General features: G+C 40.5%; 1 protein-coding gene across 2 annotated transcripts; it reads left to right on the plus strand.

Annotated features, from left to right (window-relative positions):
- The first annotated feature begins 3,844 nt into the window (after window positions 1–3,844).
- tmc2b (transmembrane channel-like 2b) lies at window positions 3,845–14,532 on the plus strand. Of its 2 annotated transcripts, XM_054774755.1 has the most exons (20): window positions 3,845–5,907; window positions 6,006–6,047; window positions 6,673–7,069; window positions 8,282–8,428; window positions 9,234–9,324; window positions 9,420–9,501; window positions 9,573–9,679; window positions 9,748–9,846; window positions 10,041–10,183; window positions 10,260–10,407; window positions 10,585–10,779; window positions 10,879–11,058; window positions 11,888–12,046; window positions 12,157–12,285; window positions 12,655–12,722; window positions 12,835–13,074; window positions 13,168–13,293; window positions 13,396–13,474; window positions 13,560–13,689; window positions 13,808–14,532. In XM_054774755.1, exons 1-20 carry the CDS (start codon window positions 5,862–5,864, stop codon window positions 14,029–14,031), a joined length of 2,832 nt encoding a protein of 943 aa, XP_054630730.1. In that variant the 5' UTR covers window positions 3,845–5,861; the 3' UTR covers window positions 14,032–14,532. The 2 variants fall into 2 exon arrangements, with proteins under 2 accessions (XP_054630730.1, XP_054630731.1); XM_054774756.1 differs by lacking the exon at window positions 11,888–12,046.
- The last annotated feature ends 9,200 nt before the right edge of the window (window positions 14,533–23,732 follow it).

Here is a 23,732-nt window from a genome sequence, read left to right on the forward strand (position 1 = left end):
CATCTCCCTCTGAAAACAAGCAGCTTCTAATGCTTTGATTGATTGATGACGATCTTTTTTCCCCCAACAGGAAGGTGGTGTCATGTTGTATTGTTTACTTTTGCTTTCAAAAATATGTGAAAGTGGTATTTTAAACAATAAAAAAGAAAATAAGTATAATAAAACCATTAAAATAAATGATTAATTGTTAAGAACTACTTTAAGAATGAAAACTTTACTCACAATTCACTCAGTTCACATGGCTCCGTTTAGCGGGTGCCTTCCTTCACCAAACATGCATACAAATGAGAAATAACGTGATGACACAAAGACAAAATCATGGCGAATATTATTGATCATAAGTTTGGTTTTACTAACTTACACCATTTAAAGACTTGTATGCAGTGTGAAGTCTGCACTTTTGACTCGAGGTGAAACTGAGCATCTGTGTGGGACTGCGGGTGTGTCATCATCAGGGGTGTCACGAGATTTTGTGTCACGTGCCACAGGTGTGTAATTTTTATTCGTGCCACAAGATCTCGTGATATTAAGACTGAATCCCAATTCCAGCCGTTACCCTTTATCTTAGCCCTTACCTCTAGGTTCATGAGTGGTGTCCCAATTCTCCTTAAATCAAGGGGTAAGGGCTAAGTGCTAGGGGTGTACAGCTATATAAACCAAGTGTTGTTGGGGATCAAATTTCTTTGGATACAAGACTCCTGCTGACAAGACGTTAGAGCGGAGACCGAAAGAAGCATATAAATGTAAGTAATTAAGCCTAAATATTGATTTTCATCGTAACGTCACTCATGATTCATTAGATATTCAATCTTTTGCTACTCCACGTAAATATTCGCCATGTTTTGAATTGTTGGTTGTCGCTAGTTACAACTATACAGCTAGCTGTTATATTAGTGACCACTAATTTCTTTTCTGATCTAACACTGAGTAAAATTCAGGCTGGTATCGATGATACCAATCCGATACTTTGCAAAATCCCCTAATGTGTCTGGTAAATTTGAAAAAAGTCATAGCATGAAGCATACAAGACATTTAATTAATGTCTTAATTAAATAAATTAATATTCATCCATCCATCTTCTACTGCTTATCCGAGAAGCAGTAACCACCCAGCTCACTCTGCACCTGACCCCTTTGGCCCCTCCCATGAGTGGTGAGCTCAATGGAGGGGAGGACCCTTGTCGTCTCTTGGGGCTGTGCCCGGCCAGGCCCCATGGGTGTAGGCCCGACCACCAGATGCTCGCCATCGTGCCCCTCCTCCAGGCCTGGTTCCAGAGGGGGGCCACAGTGACCTGCGTCCGGGCAAGGGAAAACGCGGTCCAATGGTTTGTTTCATCATAGGGGTCTATTGAGCCACTCTTTGTCTGGTCCCTCACCTAGTACCTGTTTGTCGTGGGTGACCCTACCAGGGGCATAAAAACCCCTGACAACTTAGCTCCTAGGATCATCCGGACACGCAAACTCCTCCACCACAGCAGCTCAAAATATGTGAAAATGGTATTTTAAACAATAAAAAAAGAAAATTTGTAAAATAACAAAACTATTAATATAAATGATTAATTATTAAGAACTACTTTAAGAATGAAAACTTTATTCGCAATTCACACATTGCTCAGTTTATGATTGGTCATCGTTTCAACAGACAAATGTTTCAGACAAACATTACCTAAAATGAAGTATCAAAAGTATCGATATTATGACTGGAAAATCGATTTCAGAGCACAAAGAGCTGGTATCGGAAGTATTTCAATATTGATCCGCACATCACTATCACGATGTGAATTATAGTCACCCTAGTCTACCAGCAATCTCATGGTGAGATATGTGTATTGTATTCAGCATACAGTATTGATGGTCAGGAAGTGAGCTAAATAAAACACGTAAAAAAGATGGCCATTTGTGGACAGCACACCACATGATCAAAGTTTATTCAACTTTTGGAATCTATTGTTGACCCATCTATTTTTTTTACCATTACTATATTTGTTTTCAGCACTCTATTATTGTATTTACAATGAGTTCAGAGTTGTACCCCATCAATCATGCATGTGTTATTCCTGCAGGAGATGCTGAGTTTTGGTAAAAACTGTTGGTTTTCCTCTCGCCTTCTCCTCTTCTCCACTCCACTGGGGTAACTCTACATCAGTTTTCTCCAAACCGCACCAACAAGTTTGTTTTGCTCCCGTTTCCCAGAATCAGTATGCGCATGCACATGGAATAGTCCATTGCATCAGAAGGGAGAGGGATGCAGTCGAAACGATCATGATAGATTATGCATTTTGATGTAGTTTTAAGCACATGAATTAAGACTAAAACAAGAATATGTACTTTAAATCTAAGAACAAAAAATCAATCATCAGTTTTTATGAGATGTTTTGGGGCCCCTGGAAATCAGCAAAAAGGCATCATGTAACTGGAAAAAGGTAAATGTTGATACAAATAACAAATAAAAACTCAAAGATTTCTCTTTAAATACATGTATAACATTTTTTTTTTTTAAATAAATATCAAAATAAAACTGGATAGCCCTGACAAAGACAAGTAGATAAAACAAAAACAGTGAACTGGCATTATTCAACTACTAGCTGGAACTATTAATGCTTACACCCCTATTGAAAAGTCGTCATTTCAAGAAAATTCTGCAACTTTACAAAGTGAAAGATGACATATTAAAGGAAATATTGCATGATTATGACATTAGTTGGTTTATTTGGTCTCAAAAAATGTTGACAATAATATAATTTATCGTCAATTTATGGGACAATAAACATTTCAAAACGCACTTGCATAGTTTTGTGACTCTTAAAAAAGGTTGGTTTGTCCATATATATTTCTTCATTGTGCTGTTCTTATACAGTATAATTCATGTTAAAATCCAGTCTTGTTCCCGTGTACCCAACGTCTCGTGACACCCATAGTCATCATGCTACAGCACCTTGCTGTGCCTGCATAGATGGTGTATATAAAGCCGTGGATTCCTGAGAGTTAAATGACCTGTCTTTTAACCATTCAATGTATTTTTTGGCTCCTCAGCTATTGGACTGGCATACTTTGACTTGTGAGTGTGCCAAGTTAATCGAGCAACATCCTTTGGCTTCATCATGTTACGAGGATGTCTTGTATCATCAGATCCAGTGTCCGAGTGCTTGTTCTGCTCCGTGGTCCTGCCAATTATCCACCTTTCAACTGACCTGTCAGTCAATCATAAACAATTCTTAGTCAGTATTATGGTGTGCTTGCTGTGGAGCATCTTGTGCACCAAGGAATGAAAACTATATAGTCTAACCATCTTCTAGGGTAGCGAATTTCCTGAGATGTTAATTTACAGTATTGATCAGATCCTGTTGCATTGATGCTCATTATCAATGCATGGCAAGAAAGTTACCTGAGATCCACAAGACAGAATAATCCCGTCAACAAGGCCAAAGATTGTCAATCACATGATTTACTGAAGTCCGAGAAGACTTTGATAAAGTACACAAATAGCGTCGTTTTAGTCTCTCTATAAGTCAGATCCCAATACTACCCCTGTGATGTCTGCCTCTGCCTCCATGCTTGGCCAATGTGCCAGAAAACTGAACCGCAGCATCCTGATATCTCAACTTTCTCTGTACAACAATGGGTATCTTATTCCATGACAGCAATGAAGATGTAGTACTGCAGTTAATGCACTGATTTGACATCTGAGCTTGCACTGAACTTTTTTATACAGAGCTTTTTTTTTTTTTTTTTAAAAAAGCGTTTTGAAAAAGTGTTTTGAACATCAAGCAAGCTTCAGGCATTTGCAATACTATAATGCTTTTTGGCAACAATATCACACCTGCCAACCTTGTGAGAATTTTTTGAGTAGTAATCCTCCCCCACCACTCACTCCAACTACGTGCTGATTGCCGTGGCAACTCCAAAAAAAATCTGTATGTAATTAAGGCATGACGAGTACACAAAATTAGTACATGTTGGCAGGTATGCAATACTGTATATGGTTCATTCCATGTAGACTGGTTCACCATTGACCAGGTGTGGCGGAGGAGGAGGTACCGGCGGCAACCTGTGTTTGACAGCTGCAGGGTTTATAATAAAGGTCCAATGAATCTGGTCCCAAGCTTCCTGTATATGCCCGCCAGAGAAAGGTCCTTGATGGACAACCAAATCTCTTGCCCCGACGGTTGCGGTCCACAGTCCAGGTCAAGGCCGCATGTGCATCGCGCCAAATGCATTGGGCCTGCCAGAGGTGAGCTTGGACGGATGCAACGACAATGTCTTTCTCCTGTTCAGGAAACAGGGGGGCTGATAGCAGTAAGACACTTTAAAAGGGGACAGCTGTCAAGGGAGTTGTGGGCATATTCCACCCAAGGCAGAAAGACAAACCATTAAGATGGGTGTTGGTAGCACACACACACAACGGAGAGCCACCTCCAAGCGCTGGTTTGCCCACTGCATGGCCGTTGGACTGTTGATGATAACCAGATGATAGACTGACAGAAGCACCGAGGGCCTTGAAGAAGGACTTCAACACCTTGGAAATTAACTGAGGACCTCTGTTGGAAATTAGATCACAAAGGACACCATGTATGCAAAGCACATGCTTGACCAGGAGATGGGTTGTCTCTGGTGACAATGAGAGTGTTTTAAGAGCAGTGAAATGAGCCATCTTAGAGAACCAATCAGTAACATTGAAGATGACACTGTTACCTTGGGAAACAGAAATTCTGGTGACAAAGTCCAAGGCGATATGGGTGCAGAAGGCCAGCAGGAGGACGGTGAGAGGACTTGCTATGTGCACAGACAGTGCAGGCGGAAACAAAGTCCTTGACATCCTTGGACAGCCACCAGAAATTCTGAGCAATGACCAATAAAGTGCGGCTAGCATCTGGATGACAGGGAATTCTGGAGGTGTGTCCTCACTGCAGCACCTCGGATATGCCCGACTCGGGAATGAACAGCTTATGCTGAGGACAACCTTAGGAGCTCTGGCAACCCTCTGTTCCAAACTTACACACAGTTACTTACACACAGCACATGCCAGCGGTTGGGTTAAAACAAGACACATTTGCAGACATTAATAAATATTTGAGCTTTCCAGAACCATGCAATAGAGAAGAAACAATGTAGACAGACAGGGAGGACTGCTAGATGGTGTAGATAAACTGGGCCAAGAGGAGAAGCTGCAGGACGACAGCTTGCTTGTTGGGGTAGAGGTGAGGGGCAGATTGGCTTCTCCTGTTCCACTGCATTATTGAAAAAGGACCCATCTGACATTTGACCGTAGGCTAGTGTAGTTGCTGCAACACATTATGTCAGGGTGACATCAGTTACTCCTCAATTTTATTTATTTTTATTTTATTTAGTAGGATCAAAACAATCTATATTCACTTTTTCATACCCGTGATTCCCATTGCAAGACTTCAGGTAGGATGACATGTGACCTCAGGCCCCGTTCATTATTGGTATAAGCCACCATTGTTTACCATTGTTTATTTTGTGTCAAAGCCACTTCCAGACGTCAACATGCATCTTGATGCATGATGTTATTTATTATGCAGTAAAAGGTAAGTCAGGACAGTTTCCTGTATTGTTTGTCATTTTGATTGACATGACCATTGTCTGTCTAAGTGTTGCTCAGTTGTGTTTTCAAGCTGTTAGCATCAAATGACCCTTGTGTCGTCGAAGGTTGTCAAGGAGCAGTCCAAATAGGCGGGCACTCTCACAAGCCACCCCCCAAGCCACCCCACCCCATCCCATGTGTCTGTGTTTGTGTGTCTTGTCCTTTTGCCTTCACAGATGGATCACTCTCCCTTGCTTATGGACAGAGAAGAGGAATAAGTAAAGAATAAGAAAAAAAACATTAATAAGTGACAAAGAATGCCTCCTAAGAAAAGGAATGACACAAAAATTGATGTTGAAGATGGTGAGAATGATTTTTGAAACACTTTCTCAAATATTTGATTTTTAAATGGTTTATTATTTCCATGTTACTGGTCATTTATTATTTTATATTTGTTCCAGTTGGGCTGGAGGTGGATGCTGTAATAGACAGTGGAAGTGAGGGTGAGTCGTCAGTGTTTGTTAGTCAGTTACACTTTCTGGCCTTAACGTTAGCATTGTCCAATCTGCCAGTGTCTCTGACAGCGTCAATCCAAACGGACATTATTATGAATGCCAAGACAGAATTTTTCATCCACATTTGTATTCGCTCTTTATACACCGCCCGGTAAAAAAAAAAAGGCCAAACGGGTTGGGTGCAGAGTGAGCTGGGTGGCAGCCGAAGGCGGGGACCTTGGTGGTTCGATCCTCGCCTACAGAATCTAGCTCTTGGGATGTGGAATGTCACCTCTCTGGTGGGGAAGGAGCCTGAGCTGGTGCGCGAGGTGGAGAAGTTCCGGCTAGACATAGTCGGTCTCACCTCAACGCACAGCAAGGGCTCTGGAACCAGTCCTCTCGAGGGGGGCTGGACTTTATTCCACTCTGGCGAGATTCCTAACTATTTGCTTACTTAAATCCAGGTGGTAGCTCTTTTTGGCCATATGTGTTAGATTGTGCAGGTGTACCTAAGGTTGTGACCACATGGGCAACATGTCTATTTACTTTTTCAAGGTTGAGTTACGACCAAGAAAATGTACGCCATCGTACTCTACATTTCTGTCACCTAAAAAACTGCATTTCTTTGTTTTAGATGAGGCCAGGAAAAGAAGTAAAAACAGAAGAGCCAAACCACAGCGTAAACACAACCACTTCAGTGATGAAGAGGAAGAAGAGGAGGATGAGACTGAGGTACCGAGGAAGAGAGGAAGAAAGAAGAAAGCTAAACTCATGGACAGCGATGAGGATAACGAGGAAGATAAGAGAAGTGTGAAAAGTAAAGGCTCCAAAGCTTCTAGGAAGAAAGCGACACAGGAGGAGAGTGAAGATGAGAGTGAAGAGGACCACAGGAAGAAGAAAAAGGGAGGTAAAGCAGTGTCCAAAAAGGACAAAGAGGAGCAGAATAAAGAGAAGGGGAGTGGTAAAGCGAAAGGAGGGAATGATAAAGGAGGTGAGAAGGACAAAAAGAAGAAGAATGGGAAGTTGAGCAGGTGCAGTATTCTCTGAAAGCTTCTCTCACGTACCTGCTGACATTGTTTTCTTAAGCTCACACACCTCATCAATGCTTCAGTCAGTCACCAAATACTCACATGATGAGTCGTATTGTTGCTTACTCATGACATTACGCTACTTATTCGTTCATTCACTGCTGCACTCAGGTCAAACTTGTGTAGCTCAATCTTCCAACGCTTCCATAAAGATCAACAATTGTGTTAAAATACGTAAGCACTGATGTCTTGTAGACCTTTTGTAAATGTTGGATTTTATGGTGAGTTAAAAAAAAAATCAATATAAAAATTAGCTGGCCTAATTTATACCTCAAACACAGTTTACTAAATCTGAATTGTAACGATTTACCATCCATCCATCCATTCTTTCCTTATTATCCTTATTATAGGGTCACGGGGGTATGCCTATCCCAGCTGACTTCGGGCGACAGGCGGGGTACACCCTGGACTGGTAGCCAGCCAATCGCAGCGCACATATAGACAAACAACCATTCACACTCACATTCATACCTATGGACAATTTAGAGTCACCAATTAACCTAACATGCATGTTTTTGGAATGCGGGAGGAAACCGGAGTACCCCAAGACGCACGGAGGAGAACATGCAAACTCCACACAGAGATGCCCTAATGAAGATTCAAACCCAGATCTTCCAAATCTCCTGACTGTGTGGCCAACATGCTAACCACTAGGCCACCGTGTGGCCTGCAATGATTTACATTTTCCAAAATAGTAAAATCCTGCTAAATTTTCTGTATACGCACAGTCAAAATTTTTATTTAGTAGTGATTAAAAATGTAAAATGTAAAAATGTAAAAATAAAATGGCATAATTTAAACCTCAAATACAACTGAATAAAATCTTGACAAGTTGTGTATATTTAAATCTTTTTGCCACTCAAAAAAATAATTAAATTAATATGGTGTACCCCGCCTGTCGCCCGAAGTCAGCTGGGATAGGCTCCAGCATGCCCCCGCGACCCTAATGAGGATGAAGCGGTATAGAAAATGGATGGATGGATAATAATAACAACAAATAGTAAAAAGCGAAAACGAAATCTTGCATTTTCTAAGTGTCACTGACACCGGCAGGTGTCAAATGTAACTTTAGTAGTTTCTGAGATGTTACATTTGTCTTCAGTTGTAGAATCTTGGATAAGCCATTGCACATGACGGCTTTTTCTCCTTCATCAGCTCTTCGTCCTCCTCTGACTCTGGCGAAGAATCTCTGTCGGAGGGCGAGATGGCGGTGTTGAAAGAAGAGGTAGAGGAGAAGAAGAAACTCATCGCAACATTAAGGAATAAACCGTGGCGTATGAAGAGGAGACTTGTTGTGCTCAAGTAAAGAATGCAAATGAAAATGGCGCCTAACTTAACTATCATCTTCTCCTTGCTTGTTCACCATCTCTGGCTTTTTAAATGTATGGCTGGTTTTGTCATTTTATTTGTTGTTTATTTGCTTTTTTTATTTGTTGAAGGATTACCATCACATATGTCCTGTACATGTGATGATAATGAAGATTGTACATATTAAACTCTGTTTTTTTTCTGCTACTTTAACTGTTTTATAGTCCTTTTCTATCAGTGCCATGAAACCTATAACCTTTACGTACTACATCCTGTAACAAGAAACTGTAGTCCTTGTAAACTTCCTTGGGGTTCTTGGATTCAAACTCACATTTTGCCTTCACAAAGACTAAAATGCGCTCAACTATACACGCTTGTACAGAGAATTAACAAGTAGGTCAAGCATTAATCAATATTTTTTAAATGTAGTTAATTCATCTTAAGCACAAAGGTGTGTCAGACGGCTGCTAAAACTAAGCCAAAGCAAATATTGGAGTCTTGTAGCTAGCGTGAGAGTCCAGAACAGTGTAGGTTTCTAGAACAGGAAGCAGATAGATGAGCTGCATTGACTTCTTCATTAACTTGACACACATTCAAGCTTGTTGTGGCTTTCTGGCCTGCTGCAAGCCTGCTCTTCTCATCCTTCTCTACTGTCACCAAATACAAAGCATCATCCATCTGTAAGTCATTCCACGTCCTGCTCTTAACCCCAATTAATTGGCTGCATTGGTTCTATGTTGGCCACTTGCTCTCTTCAGTGTTCTCAATGGCAGTGACTAACTTTGGGTTTGTCCAATAGGGAGGCACAGGAGTTTGTTGAAAAGTTTGAAGGTGCTCTTGGTAAAGGAAAAGGCAAGAAACTGTACGCATTCAAAGTCATGATGACCAAGGTAGTCAACTTTTTTTCTTTTTTTTTGCAAATTTTAGTTAAACGGCAGGAACACAGTAGTTACAGATAATTTTATAATAATTCATTTTTTCCTAGAAATTCATCAAGTTCAAACGTGACTTTGAAAACTTCAAAACAGCTTGTATACCCTGGGAGAGGAAGATCAAGGAAGTAGAAAGTTGGTATCATGATGACGTACTCTCTTAGTATAACGCAAATCAACTTCTGGATCAATTTCTCTGCTTGCAGGTCACTTTGGATCCTCTGTGGCATCCTACTTCATATTTTTAAGGTGGATGTATGGGCTGAACCTGGTTCTATTTGGGTTCATGTTTGGCTTGGTGGTCCTGCCTGAGGTAAAACCATATCATTTCATTGACTGATGATCAGATGCTATCGTTGACCTCTTTATCTTATGTATTAGATTCTCATGGGTCTTCCTTATGGGTCCATTCCCAGGAAAACTGTACCCCGGGAGGAACAGGAGAAAGCTATGGACTTCGCAGTGCTCTTTGATTTTGGTGTGAGGATCCCTGTCATATTTACCTGCTTACTTTGATATCCAACTTTTAAATCTAATACTTACTTTGTTATGTAATTAATATAGCTACAAATAGTAGACCAACTTCATGGCGCGCCAAAACATTTGTCTTTATAGTGCACTTGAACTCATTACATGTATTTATGTGTCATTTCCCTTATATATGTCACCAACAGGGATACTGCAAATACTCTTTTTTATTCTACGGATTCTACAACAGTGAGCGAACAATTGGTGTGCTGAAGTTCAGACTTCCACTGTCATACCTGCTGGTGGGCGTCGGCATCTTTGGCTACAGCTTGATGGTTGTCATCAGAACGTAGGAAATGTACACATGTAGAGGCACGTCATTCAGATAGAAATACATGGCCTTAGTTATGTGTTGCTTTTTTCAGGATGGCCCGTAACTCTAACGAAGGAGGTGACGGTGCTGAAGAAGGAGAGTTTACTTTCAGCTGGAAGATGTTCACCAGCTGGGACTATCTGATAGGAAACCCGGAGACAGCAGACAATAAATATGCCTCCATTACCACCAGCTTCAAGGTGAGAGTGAAATGAGAGCGATATAGTGTTTTCCTTTTGAAAGACTAAAAATGAATAGATATTAAAACATTAATATTCTAAAATGGACTACTTGCTGTGCATGTGTTTCATATCAACTCATATAATGTATTTAGGAATGTCGTAAAAGGACGTTAAGATATAATATCTACTGTGCAGGAATCCATTGTAGATGAACAGGAGAACCAGAAGGATGAGAACATCCACCTCCGTCGTTTCCTCAGGGTTCTAGCCAATGTTCTCATCCTGTGCAGCCTTGGAGGCAGTGGTTACCTCATCTACTTTGTGGTCAAGCGCTCCCAGGAGTTTGCTGATATGGATAATGATGAACTCTCCTGGTTCGAAAAGAATGAGGCATGTTGACACGGAACGCTTTGTGTAGACATTGTGTTTTTAATAGAAAGGGAGATGGTTAATTGATTAATAATCTCCCTCTATTAAATCATCAATCAGGTGGAGTTTGTCATGTCTCTCCTGGGGCTGGTGTGTCCTCCTCTTTTTGAAACCATCGCTGAACTAGAAGACTATCACCCTCGTATTGCTCTCAAGTGGCAACTGGGACGCATCTTTGCCCTCTTCCTGGGAAACCTTTACACCTTCCTTTTTGCCCTTTTTGATGAGGTCACTGCTAAGGTAAGACAAATAGCAACACTAACAGTTTAGTTTTGCTATGGATTGTATCTACTATGGAGTACAAAATGGTCAGGCACCATTGCACCCTAAATAGCTTGTGATGCTCTAACAACAGACCCCAGCATCCAAAAACAATTGTACTGAAAGCTGAGTGGTATATGAAACCGTACAGTTTTTGAAATGACTGAGCGGCCCATCCCAGAAACTTAGAAACGACTTAATAGTTTATGACTACATTCATTATTTTAATCATACAATAATTCACCAGCAATAATCCTGTTGATAGTAGACCCCGTTGACTAATAAATAATAAACTACATTGCTACTGCTCAGTTAAGCTGCCAGAGTTCATTTTTCCTTTTCCTTGTCGCCAACGTGCTTGCTCACATTCAGTTCTGTTGGTTTTCATTGGTGTAATGTATGAGGAACAAAATTGGACCTGTTCCATATGGAAAGTGCGTGGAAGGAACTGTTGTTGTAAATTGATGCTATATAAATAAAATTGACTGGACTAAATGATCTTGACGGTAGCTATTTTTAAGGATCTGGATTTGGTACTGAAGGATGGCTGTTACTGTATGTACTGTACATAGGTTAGAAATGTGGGACTGGTTGCTGAGGGGCCTCTTCCACTACCAAGCACTACAGTACTTGGATTGCCTTGAGCAAGGTCTTATGGAATCCCAGCCAGATTTGGGCATGTCTTCATTAGTTCTGGTCCTAGTGTGTCCTGGCCGTTGTGTGTGTAGGATATCCTTGTTCAAGAATGCCTCTACGGAACTAATAAACATTCTACTTCATCACTTGCTTTTGACTTTTCATTCTTTAGTTGGAGAGTGAAAAGTCGATCAAGAATGCCACTGAGCGGGCGTTAAATGAGTACCGTGCCAACTACAGTACTCACTTCAACACCACAGATGTGCCTCCTCCAGATGTCCATCCAGCGGATGTCATCAGGGGACCCTGTTGGGAGACTGCAGTTGGCATAGTCAGTAGTAGTAAAAGTAGTAGTAGTAGTAATAATTGTAGTAGTGATAGTGGTAAGACTAACATCAACACATTTCTGTTAAAAGGTAGTGTACATGTATTTTTTTGCAGGAATTTGTAAAGCTGATCGTGTCGGACATCCAAGTGACCTACTTGACCATCCTGATTGGGGACTTTCTGCGAGCTGTCATTGTCCGCTTCCTTAACTATTGCTGGTGCTGGGACCTGGAGGCTGGATTTGTAAGTGCCCTCAGTGCCTCCTTGTAGGCTACTGGGTGATTGCTGTATTTTTGTATTCATAATCATCCATCAAAACCTAAAAAACCCGCATCTTTAAAGAGATTTTAATACATTATTTTCATACAATTAGTGTAGAGAATTATTAAAGCTTGTGTGAGTACATTGCATGAGGTTCACCTGATACCTTCCTACGTAGTGTTAAGACAGGCGATCCCAGCAGTGAGTGAAACATTGCACTGCAATCCAAACTTAATTACAGGAAGAGAAAGAAACAGAAACAATTGGGAAGAGTACTGTTGTGTGTGTGTGTGTGTGTGTTTTTTTAAAGTAAATGTTGTCATGTTAATTGAATTGTGCGTGTGTCTCCAGCCTTCATATGGAGAGTTTGACATCAGTGGAAATGTGCTGGGCCTGATCTTCAATCAAGGAATGATATGGTACATTTCTCTATGTATAATCTTTATGAGAAGCACAACACACACCATCAATTGTTTTCATATACAGTATCTTAATGAACTTTTACTCTGTGACACTGTTTTTTTCTTTCAGGATGGGAGCTTTTTATGCCCCAGGGCTGGTGGGTTTGAACGTTTTGCGTCTCCTGTGTTCGATGTACTACCAGTGCTGGGCCGTGATGGCCTGTAATGTTCCTCATGAGCGAGTCTTCAAGGCCTCGCGCTCCAATAACTTCTACATGGGTCTGCTGCTGCTTGTGCTGTTTCTTAGCCTGCTACCGGTGGTCTACACGATAATGACCTTGTCTCCATCGTTTGACTGTGGGCCTTTCAGGTCAGTGATGGATAGTAGGCTGTGGAGGCAATAATGACCAATAGACTACATCAAATGACTTAATCCCAAGGCTACATCTTTTTTGACCGGCAGTGGCCAAGAGAAGATGTACGATGTTGTCATGGAGACTATAGAACGGGACCTTCCCTCCTTCATTGGGACCATATTCAATTATGCCACCAACCCAGGACTCATCATGCCCGCTGTTCTTCTTATGGTGTAAGTATAAATAAACAGCACACACCAAATATTGACACACTTATTAATTGATTGTATTTGTCACACAATGGTTCATTTGAAATATTTCACTCTATGCAACAGGCTGGCAATCTATTATCTGAATGCTGTATCAAAGGGATACCAACAAGCAAATACGGACCTTAAAAGGAAGATGCAAATGGCGAGAATCAGCATTCTCTTACTATGTTTAAATTGTTTCTTTCCAGCTGCACAAATTGTTCTCAACAATTGGGTTTACACTTTAGGCTCGAGATGAGGAAAAGAATCGCAGGAACAACAAGGATAGCACTAATCAAGTCATGAAAGACTTGGAGGACCTGATGCCAGACAAATCTTTGATACCACCTCCAACTGAGAAAGAGCCACCCCCGCCTGGTATGTGCACACGCACGCACACACGCACGCACGCACACACGCACACACACACACACATATGCACACGCAGTCAACTTTTTCTCAACCAAGTCCTCTTTTTTTCTCTCCATCTTCTCAGATGTTGTCAATGAGAAGGGCACCAAGTCTCCAAAAGTGAAACCAGGTGCAGCGGCCAATGGGAAAGGAGTTAACCTTCAAAAAGATGTTTCATTGGCTGCTTCCAATCCCAGAGGGCCAGTGACCCGGGCCCCTGGACCAAGAGGGAGACCTCCCGGAAATGCCAGGGGGCCTCAACCAGGACCTGTTAGAGGAAGAGGCCGAGGCAGGCCTCCAAGACAATAGAGGTCCAAAGTCCATTGATAGACATTTAAATCCGAATAAACTGACTCAGCTAGAGTCAGGGGCAAGCACAGTGGTTTGGTTAGAATGTCTGAGTCGCAGCAAGAAGGTTCATAATTTAAATCTATGCTCTTTCTGTGTGGAGTTTGTACGTTCTCCTTGTTCTTGCATGGGCGTACCCCGGGTACTCTAAAAACATGTACAGTATGTTCGTCCAAATTGTCCATAGGTGTGAATGTGAGCATGAAAGGTTGTTTGTCTATACTGTATGTGCCTTGTGATTGACTGGCAGTCTAGTGAGTACGTGAGTTGGGATAGGCTCCAGCTTCCCTGAGACCCTGAAGAGGATAAGCAGAAGAAAATGAATGAATGAATTATAGTCAGAAAAGATTGAGAATGGGCTTCTGTGATTAAATCACAAAAGATGTATATATTTATCCAAAGCAAGATCTAGAAATGATTAAACAACAAAGAAATCAGTATAGTGTTCACTGGTTGTGTATATGGTGTAGTAGCGTATGGATTGATTTCATTTGGAAATCTCTGTAAATAGTAAGTATGTAAATCTTTTTTTTTTTTAAATAACCCCATTAAAGTCTTCCATTCCGCATCAAATGTCTTTTTCACTGGTGTATGGTATGGTGTGGACCCAATGAAGGCTACTTTATAGCTTATACACTGAAAAAACTGAATTATTATGACATTAAAGAAAGAATTCAATTCTTATTGCCAGTAATTAGTTATTTTTTCTAATAACGAGCTAAAAACCTTATTTTGATTAGTCTTCAACAACAGATTAAGAATATTTGCCTTAAATTAAACATAAAAATGGTTTCTAAACTTTTTAAATTTAAGAATGGACTCACACATAGAAAATAAATGTAAAAATTTGCTGATTTCGGACCAATGTGAAGGCTGCACAGCAAATTCCATAGAGCGTACCAAGATTTATTCAATTAAATCTAGTTATAAAATCTGTGTAAAATGATTAAACTTGATTCAAGAAAATCTTACTCTCTTTTTATCTAGTTTATAAAAAATAGTGAATTTGCATGCAAATCATGCCAAAAAAGAATTCTGATAGTGTTTATGACAATAGTTTTTCTTAACTTATGTGAATCTTAGATACAACCAAACTCTTTTTAAATAAAAAAGTTCTATCCATATAATTAGCCTCCTATAATATAATTTGCCGAGTGGTTAGTATGCTAGCCCCACAAGCAGGCAACCTGGGTTCAAATCCCCTTTGGAACTCACACATTCCCCCTGGTTTCCTTCCTTCCACATTCCAGCATTATGAGATTTCTATTGTGTGAGGGCAGCAGCTCCCTCTGTGTGGGTGGGCAACGTTGCTTGAAAAGGACATCCCAGACTGTGAGTGTCTAGTATCTTCTGCCAGGTGAGAGATTTTGCCAGAATCGGATCAATCATTTTTCTTTTCACTTTTGCTTTCTGTTTTATGCCTTTCCTCTTCCTGAATGAGGCTTTATTTTGTTGGTAATACAGTCTGTGTTCTCTCTTCTGCTTCGTCTTTTCAAGGTGAGGCTGATGTTTGGGAGCCTTCACACTAAAGAGAGCCCCGGTGCCTCCATCTCCAGTGTTACTCTTGTTCTGTCTTATCACCCTTCTTCTGATGGCGCTTCGGGGATGCAAGGGTCAGAGATCCCTCTTCCACCATTCCTACTCAGACCCTGACAAATACCCTCCTCCCCCTGGCCCAGCACCCTCTTAATATCACGGATTGATCATCACTCCCTACTATATTATGGTTTTTAATTAATTGTTGCTGTTTTGTGGTTGACTACAGTGTATTATTAGTCAAAAATATGCATATTTAAGCAAATTCATTCCTCTGTCAGTCCTACCACCTGCATGTCCTCTCTAACCACATCTCGAAACCGCCTCTCTGGTCTTCCCCTTCTTCTCCTCCCATAGTAAACCATCTTAGTCTGGCCTCTCTGACCTTGTCTCCCAGATGTCTAAAATGGGCAGTTCCTCTGATCTGCCTGTTTGTAATCCTGTCCATCCTCTTCACTCCCAATGAAAATCCAAGCATCTTCAGCTCTGCCAACTCCAGCTTGTGTAAAAAAATCTCTCTATATTTCTGACATTGTATTATTAGTCAAAAATGTGCATATTTAAGCAAATTGTATGTGTTCTTGGCCTTATTTAAGCATTTCAAGCATAAAAATGGTTAACTGAAGGAAAATACAAGGCTTGGGTACACATACTATACAGTACAGGAAGTTATTGTTCAATATCCTCTGCACTGATTGGCTCAACCTCATCCAGCATCCACCCACATGTTGGTCTCGCACAGATGCTACATTGTTGTCACATAGCGGAAAGTGTCATTGCTCTTGTGAGTGAGTGATTTCTGAGAACTTTTATGTAAACTCCACAATGGCTTCTAAACCTGCTGCCTTTTCTACAGTCTTGTTTATATCTGATTTCCACCCCAAAAGTCTCATAAAAATTGATTAATGATTTTTTTCTTCAATTTTCGAGTACATACTACTGTTTTAGTCTTAGTGCACGTGCTGAAAAGTACATCAAAATGCGTAATCTTTCATAAGTTTTTCGACCGCTGCACCTTCCTTCTAATTACATTGGAATATTCCATGTTACCGCGCATGTCCGGAAGACGGGAGCGAAGCAAGCAAACTTGGTGCGGAGTTAACCCAGCAGAGCGGAGAAGAGGCGATGGTGAGTGGAAAACTTAAAAAAAAAAATCAAAACTACAGAAGGTGTCAACCTTTTTCACAGTCACAACAAACATGAGTAGCAGCACCGCTACCTTACAGTGTCAACAAAGGAGATTACATAGAGATACAGCTGAGTGGCGCTTTTCATCACAAAGACGCGAGTATTAAAGCGGCAAACTATGTTACATGTTGCTTAATGTTATCAGTTACAGTAAAAGCGTTGAGATGATTGACTTATTAGGTAATAATAATCCCCCAGGAGGATTTTAAGCACTTTATCTAGTTCAGGCAATAGGAGAATTTTCTCATATTGACACTTGTTAGAAGATGATACATATTCATCGTTTTGGGAGGTATATAAACACGGCTACAGTATGTAACTAGCAACTTCAGCTGACAGATAATTGTGACAGATTTCAAAAGCAGGAAAAAAGTGGCCTAAATTACATACTCACCTTTTGTAAAAATGTAAAAAAAAAAAAAAAAAAAAGGATGTGGAGGGCCCAAATGTTTGTGTGTCCTCTACAATGATTTTCATGACACACTTTTTAATGTTTTCAGCAGTTCCAGTTGAAATGACGAATTCACAAATATCGCATTGTTTATATTTACAGTTTAATCATTATTTTTGGAATAGTGATGATTGGGTTCTGGTCTCCTGTATGGTTGTGTTTCCATTTGTTGTGAAGGTCAAGACTGTATCATCAGAGTGACTTCGCAGGCCCCGCCTCTTAAAGGCGCACAAAACAAGTCACAGATATAATATCACAGATATTTTATACTTCATATGAAGTCTTCTGAATGCTTTATATTTGTATTTTCGTTCATTTTGCCATTATAATGCTTGAAAATGCTTAATTAAAGAAGATGTGCAATTTGCTTAAATATGCTTTTTTTTTTTAAAAAAATAATTGGCCGTATTCAACCACAAAACAGCCATCATTTATTAATTGATTTTTGACAAAACCCGATAGAGGGAGGGACGACCGTATCACTATTTCGAATTTTGCAAATGCCATGTAATTATTACCCGTAGTACGTGTACCTCGGCAGTTTACAGTTGAAATCAGTTGACGCTACTTTGCTTTTAGTGCCCTCTAGCGGCAGCTTGGCTCACTGCAGACAGCAAGATACTTCGTATGGTGAAAAAGTGCCGAGCCCCAAATGATTAAATGTTTGATATCCGGTTATTACCCAAATACTAGGCTCCAGCCACTAACCAAATATACTTTTAATAGATATATTATGAAATAGCTACACCGTTATAAAAGTACAGTACGGTGCCACAAGGTGGTGCTGTTGCCAGGTCAAGGAACTCATGCACCAAGTCCAAGAACAACATTTTCTCTGTCATAGCAGCTCCTGCTCTTTTTCACAGCTCCTCCTCTTGACTGTGTGCCTTTCAATTTGTGTTATGTCCTGTTTAGTGCAACCCTGCGAGCAGCAGAAGTTGTAAAAGACAAATATTCTCTTTTCAACATTATTGGCTATATGCAGCGTTTGAAGTGAAATGAACGCAGTCGCACTTAGAAGCTGACAATTTCCAAAGAAATGGTGAAGGAAGTATATACAAGAGTAAATGCTCTTCTGTGGCTTTCCTCTTCCAGTCAGCACTCTTCCTCTCCATCTTCTCTTGGTAGAAGTCCAGGATTGCTCTCAGAGTGTTCATCTTGTACTGGTAATGATATTTGATCCTCTACACAGTGTACACAGCCCATTCCATTAAGGATTGATTGCATTAAGGTTGGTATGTGCATATATACTCATGCAGCCTCAAACCAGTGTCTTCTTCTAATGTGGAAACCCTCTTTGCTCTGCACTTTGTAAGTTTTTTTCCGACAAAACACACATAGAAACTGCCCCTATATGCATGAAATAGTAAGTAGCAGAACCTGATCAGATGTCACAACAGGCCACACAAGCAACATCAGGGTAGCCATGTGAGTATGAGCGAGAACACAACAGTACCGCCATTGTTTGTACAATGAACACGGCTCATAATCAACCTAGAAATATTCAATTATTCCCTTTTTTTTCAAATAATGTGCTATGTAATAAGTCTCAGCATATGCAATGTAGTATAGCTAGTGATTCTACTGTAAATAAAGCACTGATATTATGACTGGTTTACTGAAAAATAAGCATTAACTTTATTGGATGTATTGTTCACATTATGATTGTTCAGAACTGCTAAATCACTGTCAGTGGTATACAGTACAGTATACGCTGTAATGCACATACGTTCTGAATAATTAGTGAATCTGACAAATTGCTCAACATTCAGCTAAATCACTGGTATGTTGCAAGCTGATTAATCATAGTTGTGTCATTTCTTGTCTGTGTGCATGTGCATTTTGTTCGTTTCTGTCTGTATATCAGTAAATGTGCTCTATTAAGTGTTTTATTAGGTATATAATGTCTGTTTGTCTGCTGTGCACCATTTGAAATGTGAAAGATATGGGGAAAATTAGACACAAATACCATAAATACCTCATGTTTTCTTTATTTGATAAAACAGCTTTATAATAAAATGTTTTTCCAGCTTTATGATTATTATACAGTTTGTATATACAGAATATATATACAGAAACAGAAGTAAATCGGGGCGGAAGCACTGAATAGATCAAATTGATCTGTTCATTTTTATCTTTTGAAAGTAATCCACCATTGTGGCTTATCTTATGGAATGTATTGATCAGTGGCATCAAACAGCCTCCTCGAATTTCTCTGTAACGTTGTAACATTTCCATACCTCCCTCTTGTCTCTGTTTTTTCAAACAGGAATGTGGGTGTGTCGTCATGATGTTAGTGTCTTCTCAGAAACACCTTTCACGGGAGACACAGAGATTCTTATTCAGCGTAAAAAATGATAAAACATTGTGAATCATCACATGAGTGAGTGAGTTTTTACTGTTAATATGGTTGATGTGTCATCTTTTGGCTCATTTAAATTCAAGTTGTTTTGTGTGTTTGAATATGGGTGGTGTGGGTCTACTAGTCTGACCTGCTGTGTTGTTCCCACTCTAGTTTACTTGAGGTGACCCCTCGTCCAGAGACTGTGGCACACTTCCTGGTAAATCCAGCTTGTGTGTCGTTACAGAGACCGGTCTAGGCCGCGTGGACATGGCAGGGTCCTCTGGGCAAGTAGATGAGTTATCAATCATCCAGGCACCTTATAGAAATTTGATAGGATGTCAGTTTAGATGAGCAGCAAACACACCAAGTAATGGAAGTGATCTAATGTTCTATTGCAGGGTTTAAAAAAATTGTCTTTGAATGGAAGTTCAGTGTTTTGGCATGAGATCAGTGTTTTATGTAATCATAAGAACAAACAGGGGGTTTGTACGAGTTCCTTGTGAAAACACAAAGGCAAAACTGGTGTTAGTCTATACTTGTTTTTGCCTGCACCCTTCATTGAGGCCTTCGTATTAACCAGAACCTGCAGGGAACAATAGTTTATATTTGTTCAAATGCACTGAGTTCTCCACTCTTGCATACTTGACAGCCAACTAGCTCTCACGTGCATATACTGTACATAACACAAGAAAAGTGTTGGGGCACCAGGTACTTACATTAACAGTGATGGAGAAGGGACCTGCTGGATGAACATCTCTGCTCTTGCTCATCCAAAAGGTGTGTGATGGGGTTTGAGGTCAATGTTCTCAAGTCCTTCCACACCAAGTTAAAGCTTAATCTGATTCATTGTATTTGTTATAATAAAAAGATGGCTCCCAATACTTTAGATTAACCATCTATCCATTTTTTTCCACTTATCCGGGTCTGGGTCTCAGGGGTAACAGTCTCAGAGGGGAAGTCCGGACTTCCCAGTCTCCAGTCACTTCTTCCAGTTCCATCGGGTGGACACCAAGGCATTCCCAGGCCAGCTGTGAGACATGAGCCCTCCAGCGTGCCCTAGGTCTGCCCCAGGGCCTCCTCCCGGCTGGGTATCTCCACAACCCCTCACCAGGGAGGCGTTCAGGAGGCATTCAGGCTACTTGCCCGAGTCGCCTCAACTACCTCCTCTCAATGTTAAGGAGCAGTGGCTCTACTCTGAGCTCTTCCCGGATGACGGAGCTCCTCACCCTATCACCGAGCTTTTGATTGGCTTCCTCCAATGCCAGTTGTTTGTTTTTATTCATAGAAGTGCACATAATGCAATTGAATGCATAAAGCAATACGATCTGTGTATGCTTCCATGCAAAGTTTGGTTGTTTAGTACTCACATTTCTTGCCTGCAGGGGCCACCGAGTGATGTCTCCCTACTTTCTTTCCCAGGAAGGTCAGCGTGAGGGACCCAGTCTCAGATCCAGGAGAGTTTACATACATTTTGATTTTTTTTTTTTTTTTTTTTACAAATGTGTTGCTGATGGTGCAACTGAGTCTGTACAAAACATAGCATTTTTTAAATATCAACGTCATTAAAAGCTATCAGGCTGTCAATAGACAAGATTATACTTTTTTCTCCCTCTCCTTATAACTACAAGCACCTCTCTGGCTTCAATGTCGAGAACGGCTTGTTTCATATCGCAAAAGATGACTTAACGATCATTCTTTCAACAATTTCACTAAAAACTCTAGTATGACACAGAATGGCTACACTGCCATGATATCTGTATTTCAATTCGAGCAATCCACCAATGAATGAGACATAGATGACATAGAATAATCAAAAAAATTATTACCTGTTTTTTGAGCAGTTCTGATCCCTTGTGCGCTTTAGCTGGGGTGCCTGTGTGCTGACCGGGAGGAGGAGCAAGATCTGATCCGATTGTCTGACTCTCCACAGTCTTTAAATATTAAACCCGTGGAGATGAAGTTTCATTCTGTGGTGACCTTAACCCCACAGTGTGTGTGTAAGAGGAAGCTCATAGTCCTCAGGTTACGTGTGGGTAAATCAATCGTGCCATCTCACTCCCACACACACACACACACACACACACACACACACACACACACCCACACCCATCCATCCAGCCATCTTCTATTCTGCTTATCCTCACTAGGGTCGCGGGTATGCTGGAGCCGATCCCAGCTGACTTCGGGCGAGAGGCGGGGTACACACACACACATGTTAAACACACAACTCAACACAAATCTTCTTTATAACATTGTATATTGTCATACCATAATGTAGCTGCCATAGTGGTGGAACACTAACTTTTTAGCTTGTGTTAATATCACTTCCTGTTGAAATAGAATTGTATATTCTACTGATGAATACTGTCATATTTTGTTATTGACTGCATTTGTAGACCAGAAAGATTCATTGTCAGCATTTAGCTCAGCCTTGTTTTAAGATAAACCCAACCCTCATACAACTTTAATGAAAGTACAGCTTTGTCTTTTTTCCACAATCCAATAAAGGTCTGATGATCCTGTGCGTGGCTGGTTTACAGATTACAACACATTTGATTAGTTGGCAAACGACACAGTGTTTCATATTTTGCATACTGTATGGAGGCTTGTGATGTCATGTTGACACTCGGCTGGAAGGACACAGTCAGGAGGCCTGTGTGTCAGCATCATGTCTGTTAATCTTGGCGGAATTTGTCCTCTGTTGGGACATGTAGCCTACGGGCAACATCATACTACTACTACAACTTGAGACCAAATTTTTTTCAGGGGAGTCTCTGTGCTGTGATCTGTGAATGTATTAGGTTGAGGTACTTCATTGCAACGCTGGGATAAATCAAGTCACATGATATAGTTCCTATTCATTTCATAGTAGCGTTTGGTCTCATATTGCCATACTGTGATTTTATTATATTTATCAAAGAAAACTTAAAGACACAACATTTACAGGAAATATAGTTACACGAGGTACACAATACAATATACTTACCTACGGTACAGTATAGCGCATAATGTCCAGTATTCTACCGGTAATAATGCTCAGAAAAAGAATACTTAATGGTTACAAATAAATTTTGATTTGATTGAGTGAAATAAAGATACAAGGTGTATCTTAAAAGTAAGAAAATCTCCAAGCAAAGTGACTTAGTAGTTGGTGGAGAAGTTCAGAGATCAGATGTTTCTTGTAGTTGGTGGCTCAGGTGGGATTTTGGTTAACTCCTGTTTGCAGATACCCTCAAAATTCTAAAGGGTTAGAGGCTGTCACTTAGCAGCTCTTAAGTTTTGTCTCCATCCACATATTTTCTAAGGGATTAAGAGCCGGAGAATGGCAAGGCCTCTCCAGGATCATGTGCTTCTTCTTGAGCCACTCCTTTGTTGGCTTGGACGTATGCTTTGGATCATTGTCATTGCCATTGCTTTAAGACGCATCCATTACCCATCTTCAATGTTCTAGTTGAAGCCAGGAGGTTGTCATCCAAAATTCTGTGGTACAGTACAAATAATATTTTTTTTCCAAGTAAATATAATAACAGATTAGGAAAAGTCAACTTAGCATACTGACTTTTTTGTTTAAATATGTACACCAACTACACTTGATTAAATGTACAGTATTTTTGTCAGAGCGGACATGAGCTCAAACTTCATACCCATTCAACTTGTGTTTGGTATGAACGCTTCCATTCCACTAAAGGATGTGCTACAGTTGTTTCACAATGATGGGAAACGTGATTCTTTTTGCAGACTCGAGTTCTTATGAGTCCCTCACTGAAGTGAATCCGGTATTCAATTCACAAAGCGCATGTGCAGAACTCGAGCTGGAAATGAATTGGCGAGCCCGGGTGATTGAACCTCGCATCTGTGTTGAGACCCCATGATGCAGCTCGGGCAGGGAGCGGGGAGGAGAGTTGATTTGAGGCTGGGACCAGATCGGTCGCTTTTCCACAGGGCTAATGCATTCCTACAAATGCAGTTAAAGTAAAAGTTGCACAATTAATGACATGTTACCTGATTTCCTTTTTTAAGTTAGCTAGCGGTGAATGGAGACGATCGAGTCCCGATTCAGTAAAAATAAAAATAAAAAAACAAAAAAACTCGCTAGTTTTGAACGACTCGTTCATGACACGTATATCTGTAGTTCACAGTCCC

This window comes from Dunckerocampus dactyliophorus, chromosome 4 (genome assembly GCF_027744805.1).
Source record: "Dunckerocampus dactyliophorus isolate RoL2022-P2 chromosome 4, RoL_Ddac_1.1, whole genome shotgun sequence".
Lineage (NCBI taxonomy): Eukaryota > Metazoa > Chordata > Actinopteri > Syngnathiformes > Syngnathidae > Dunckerocampus > Dunckerocampus dactyliophorus.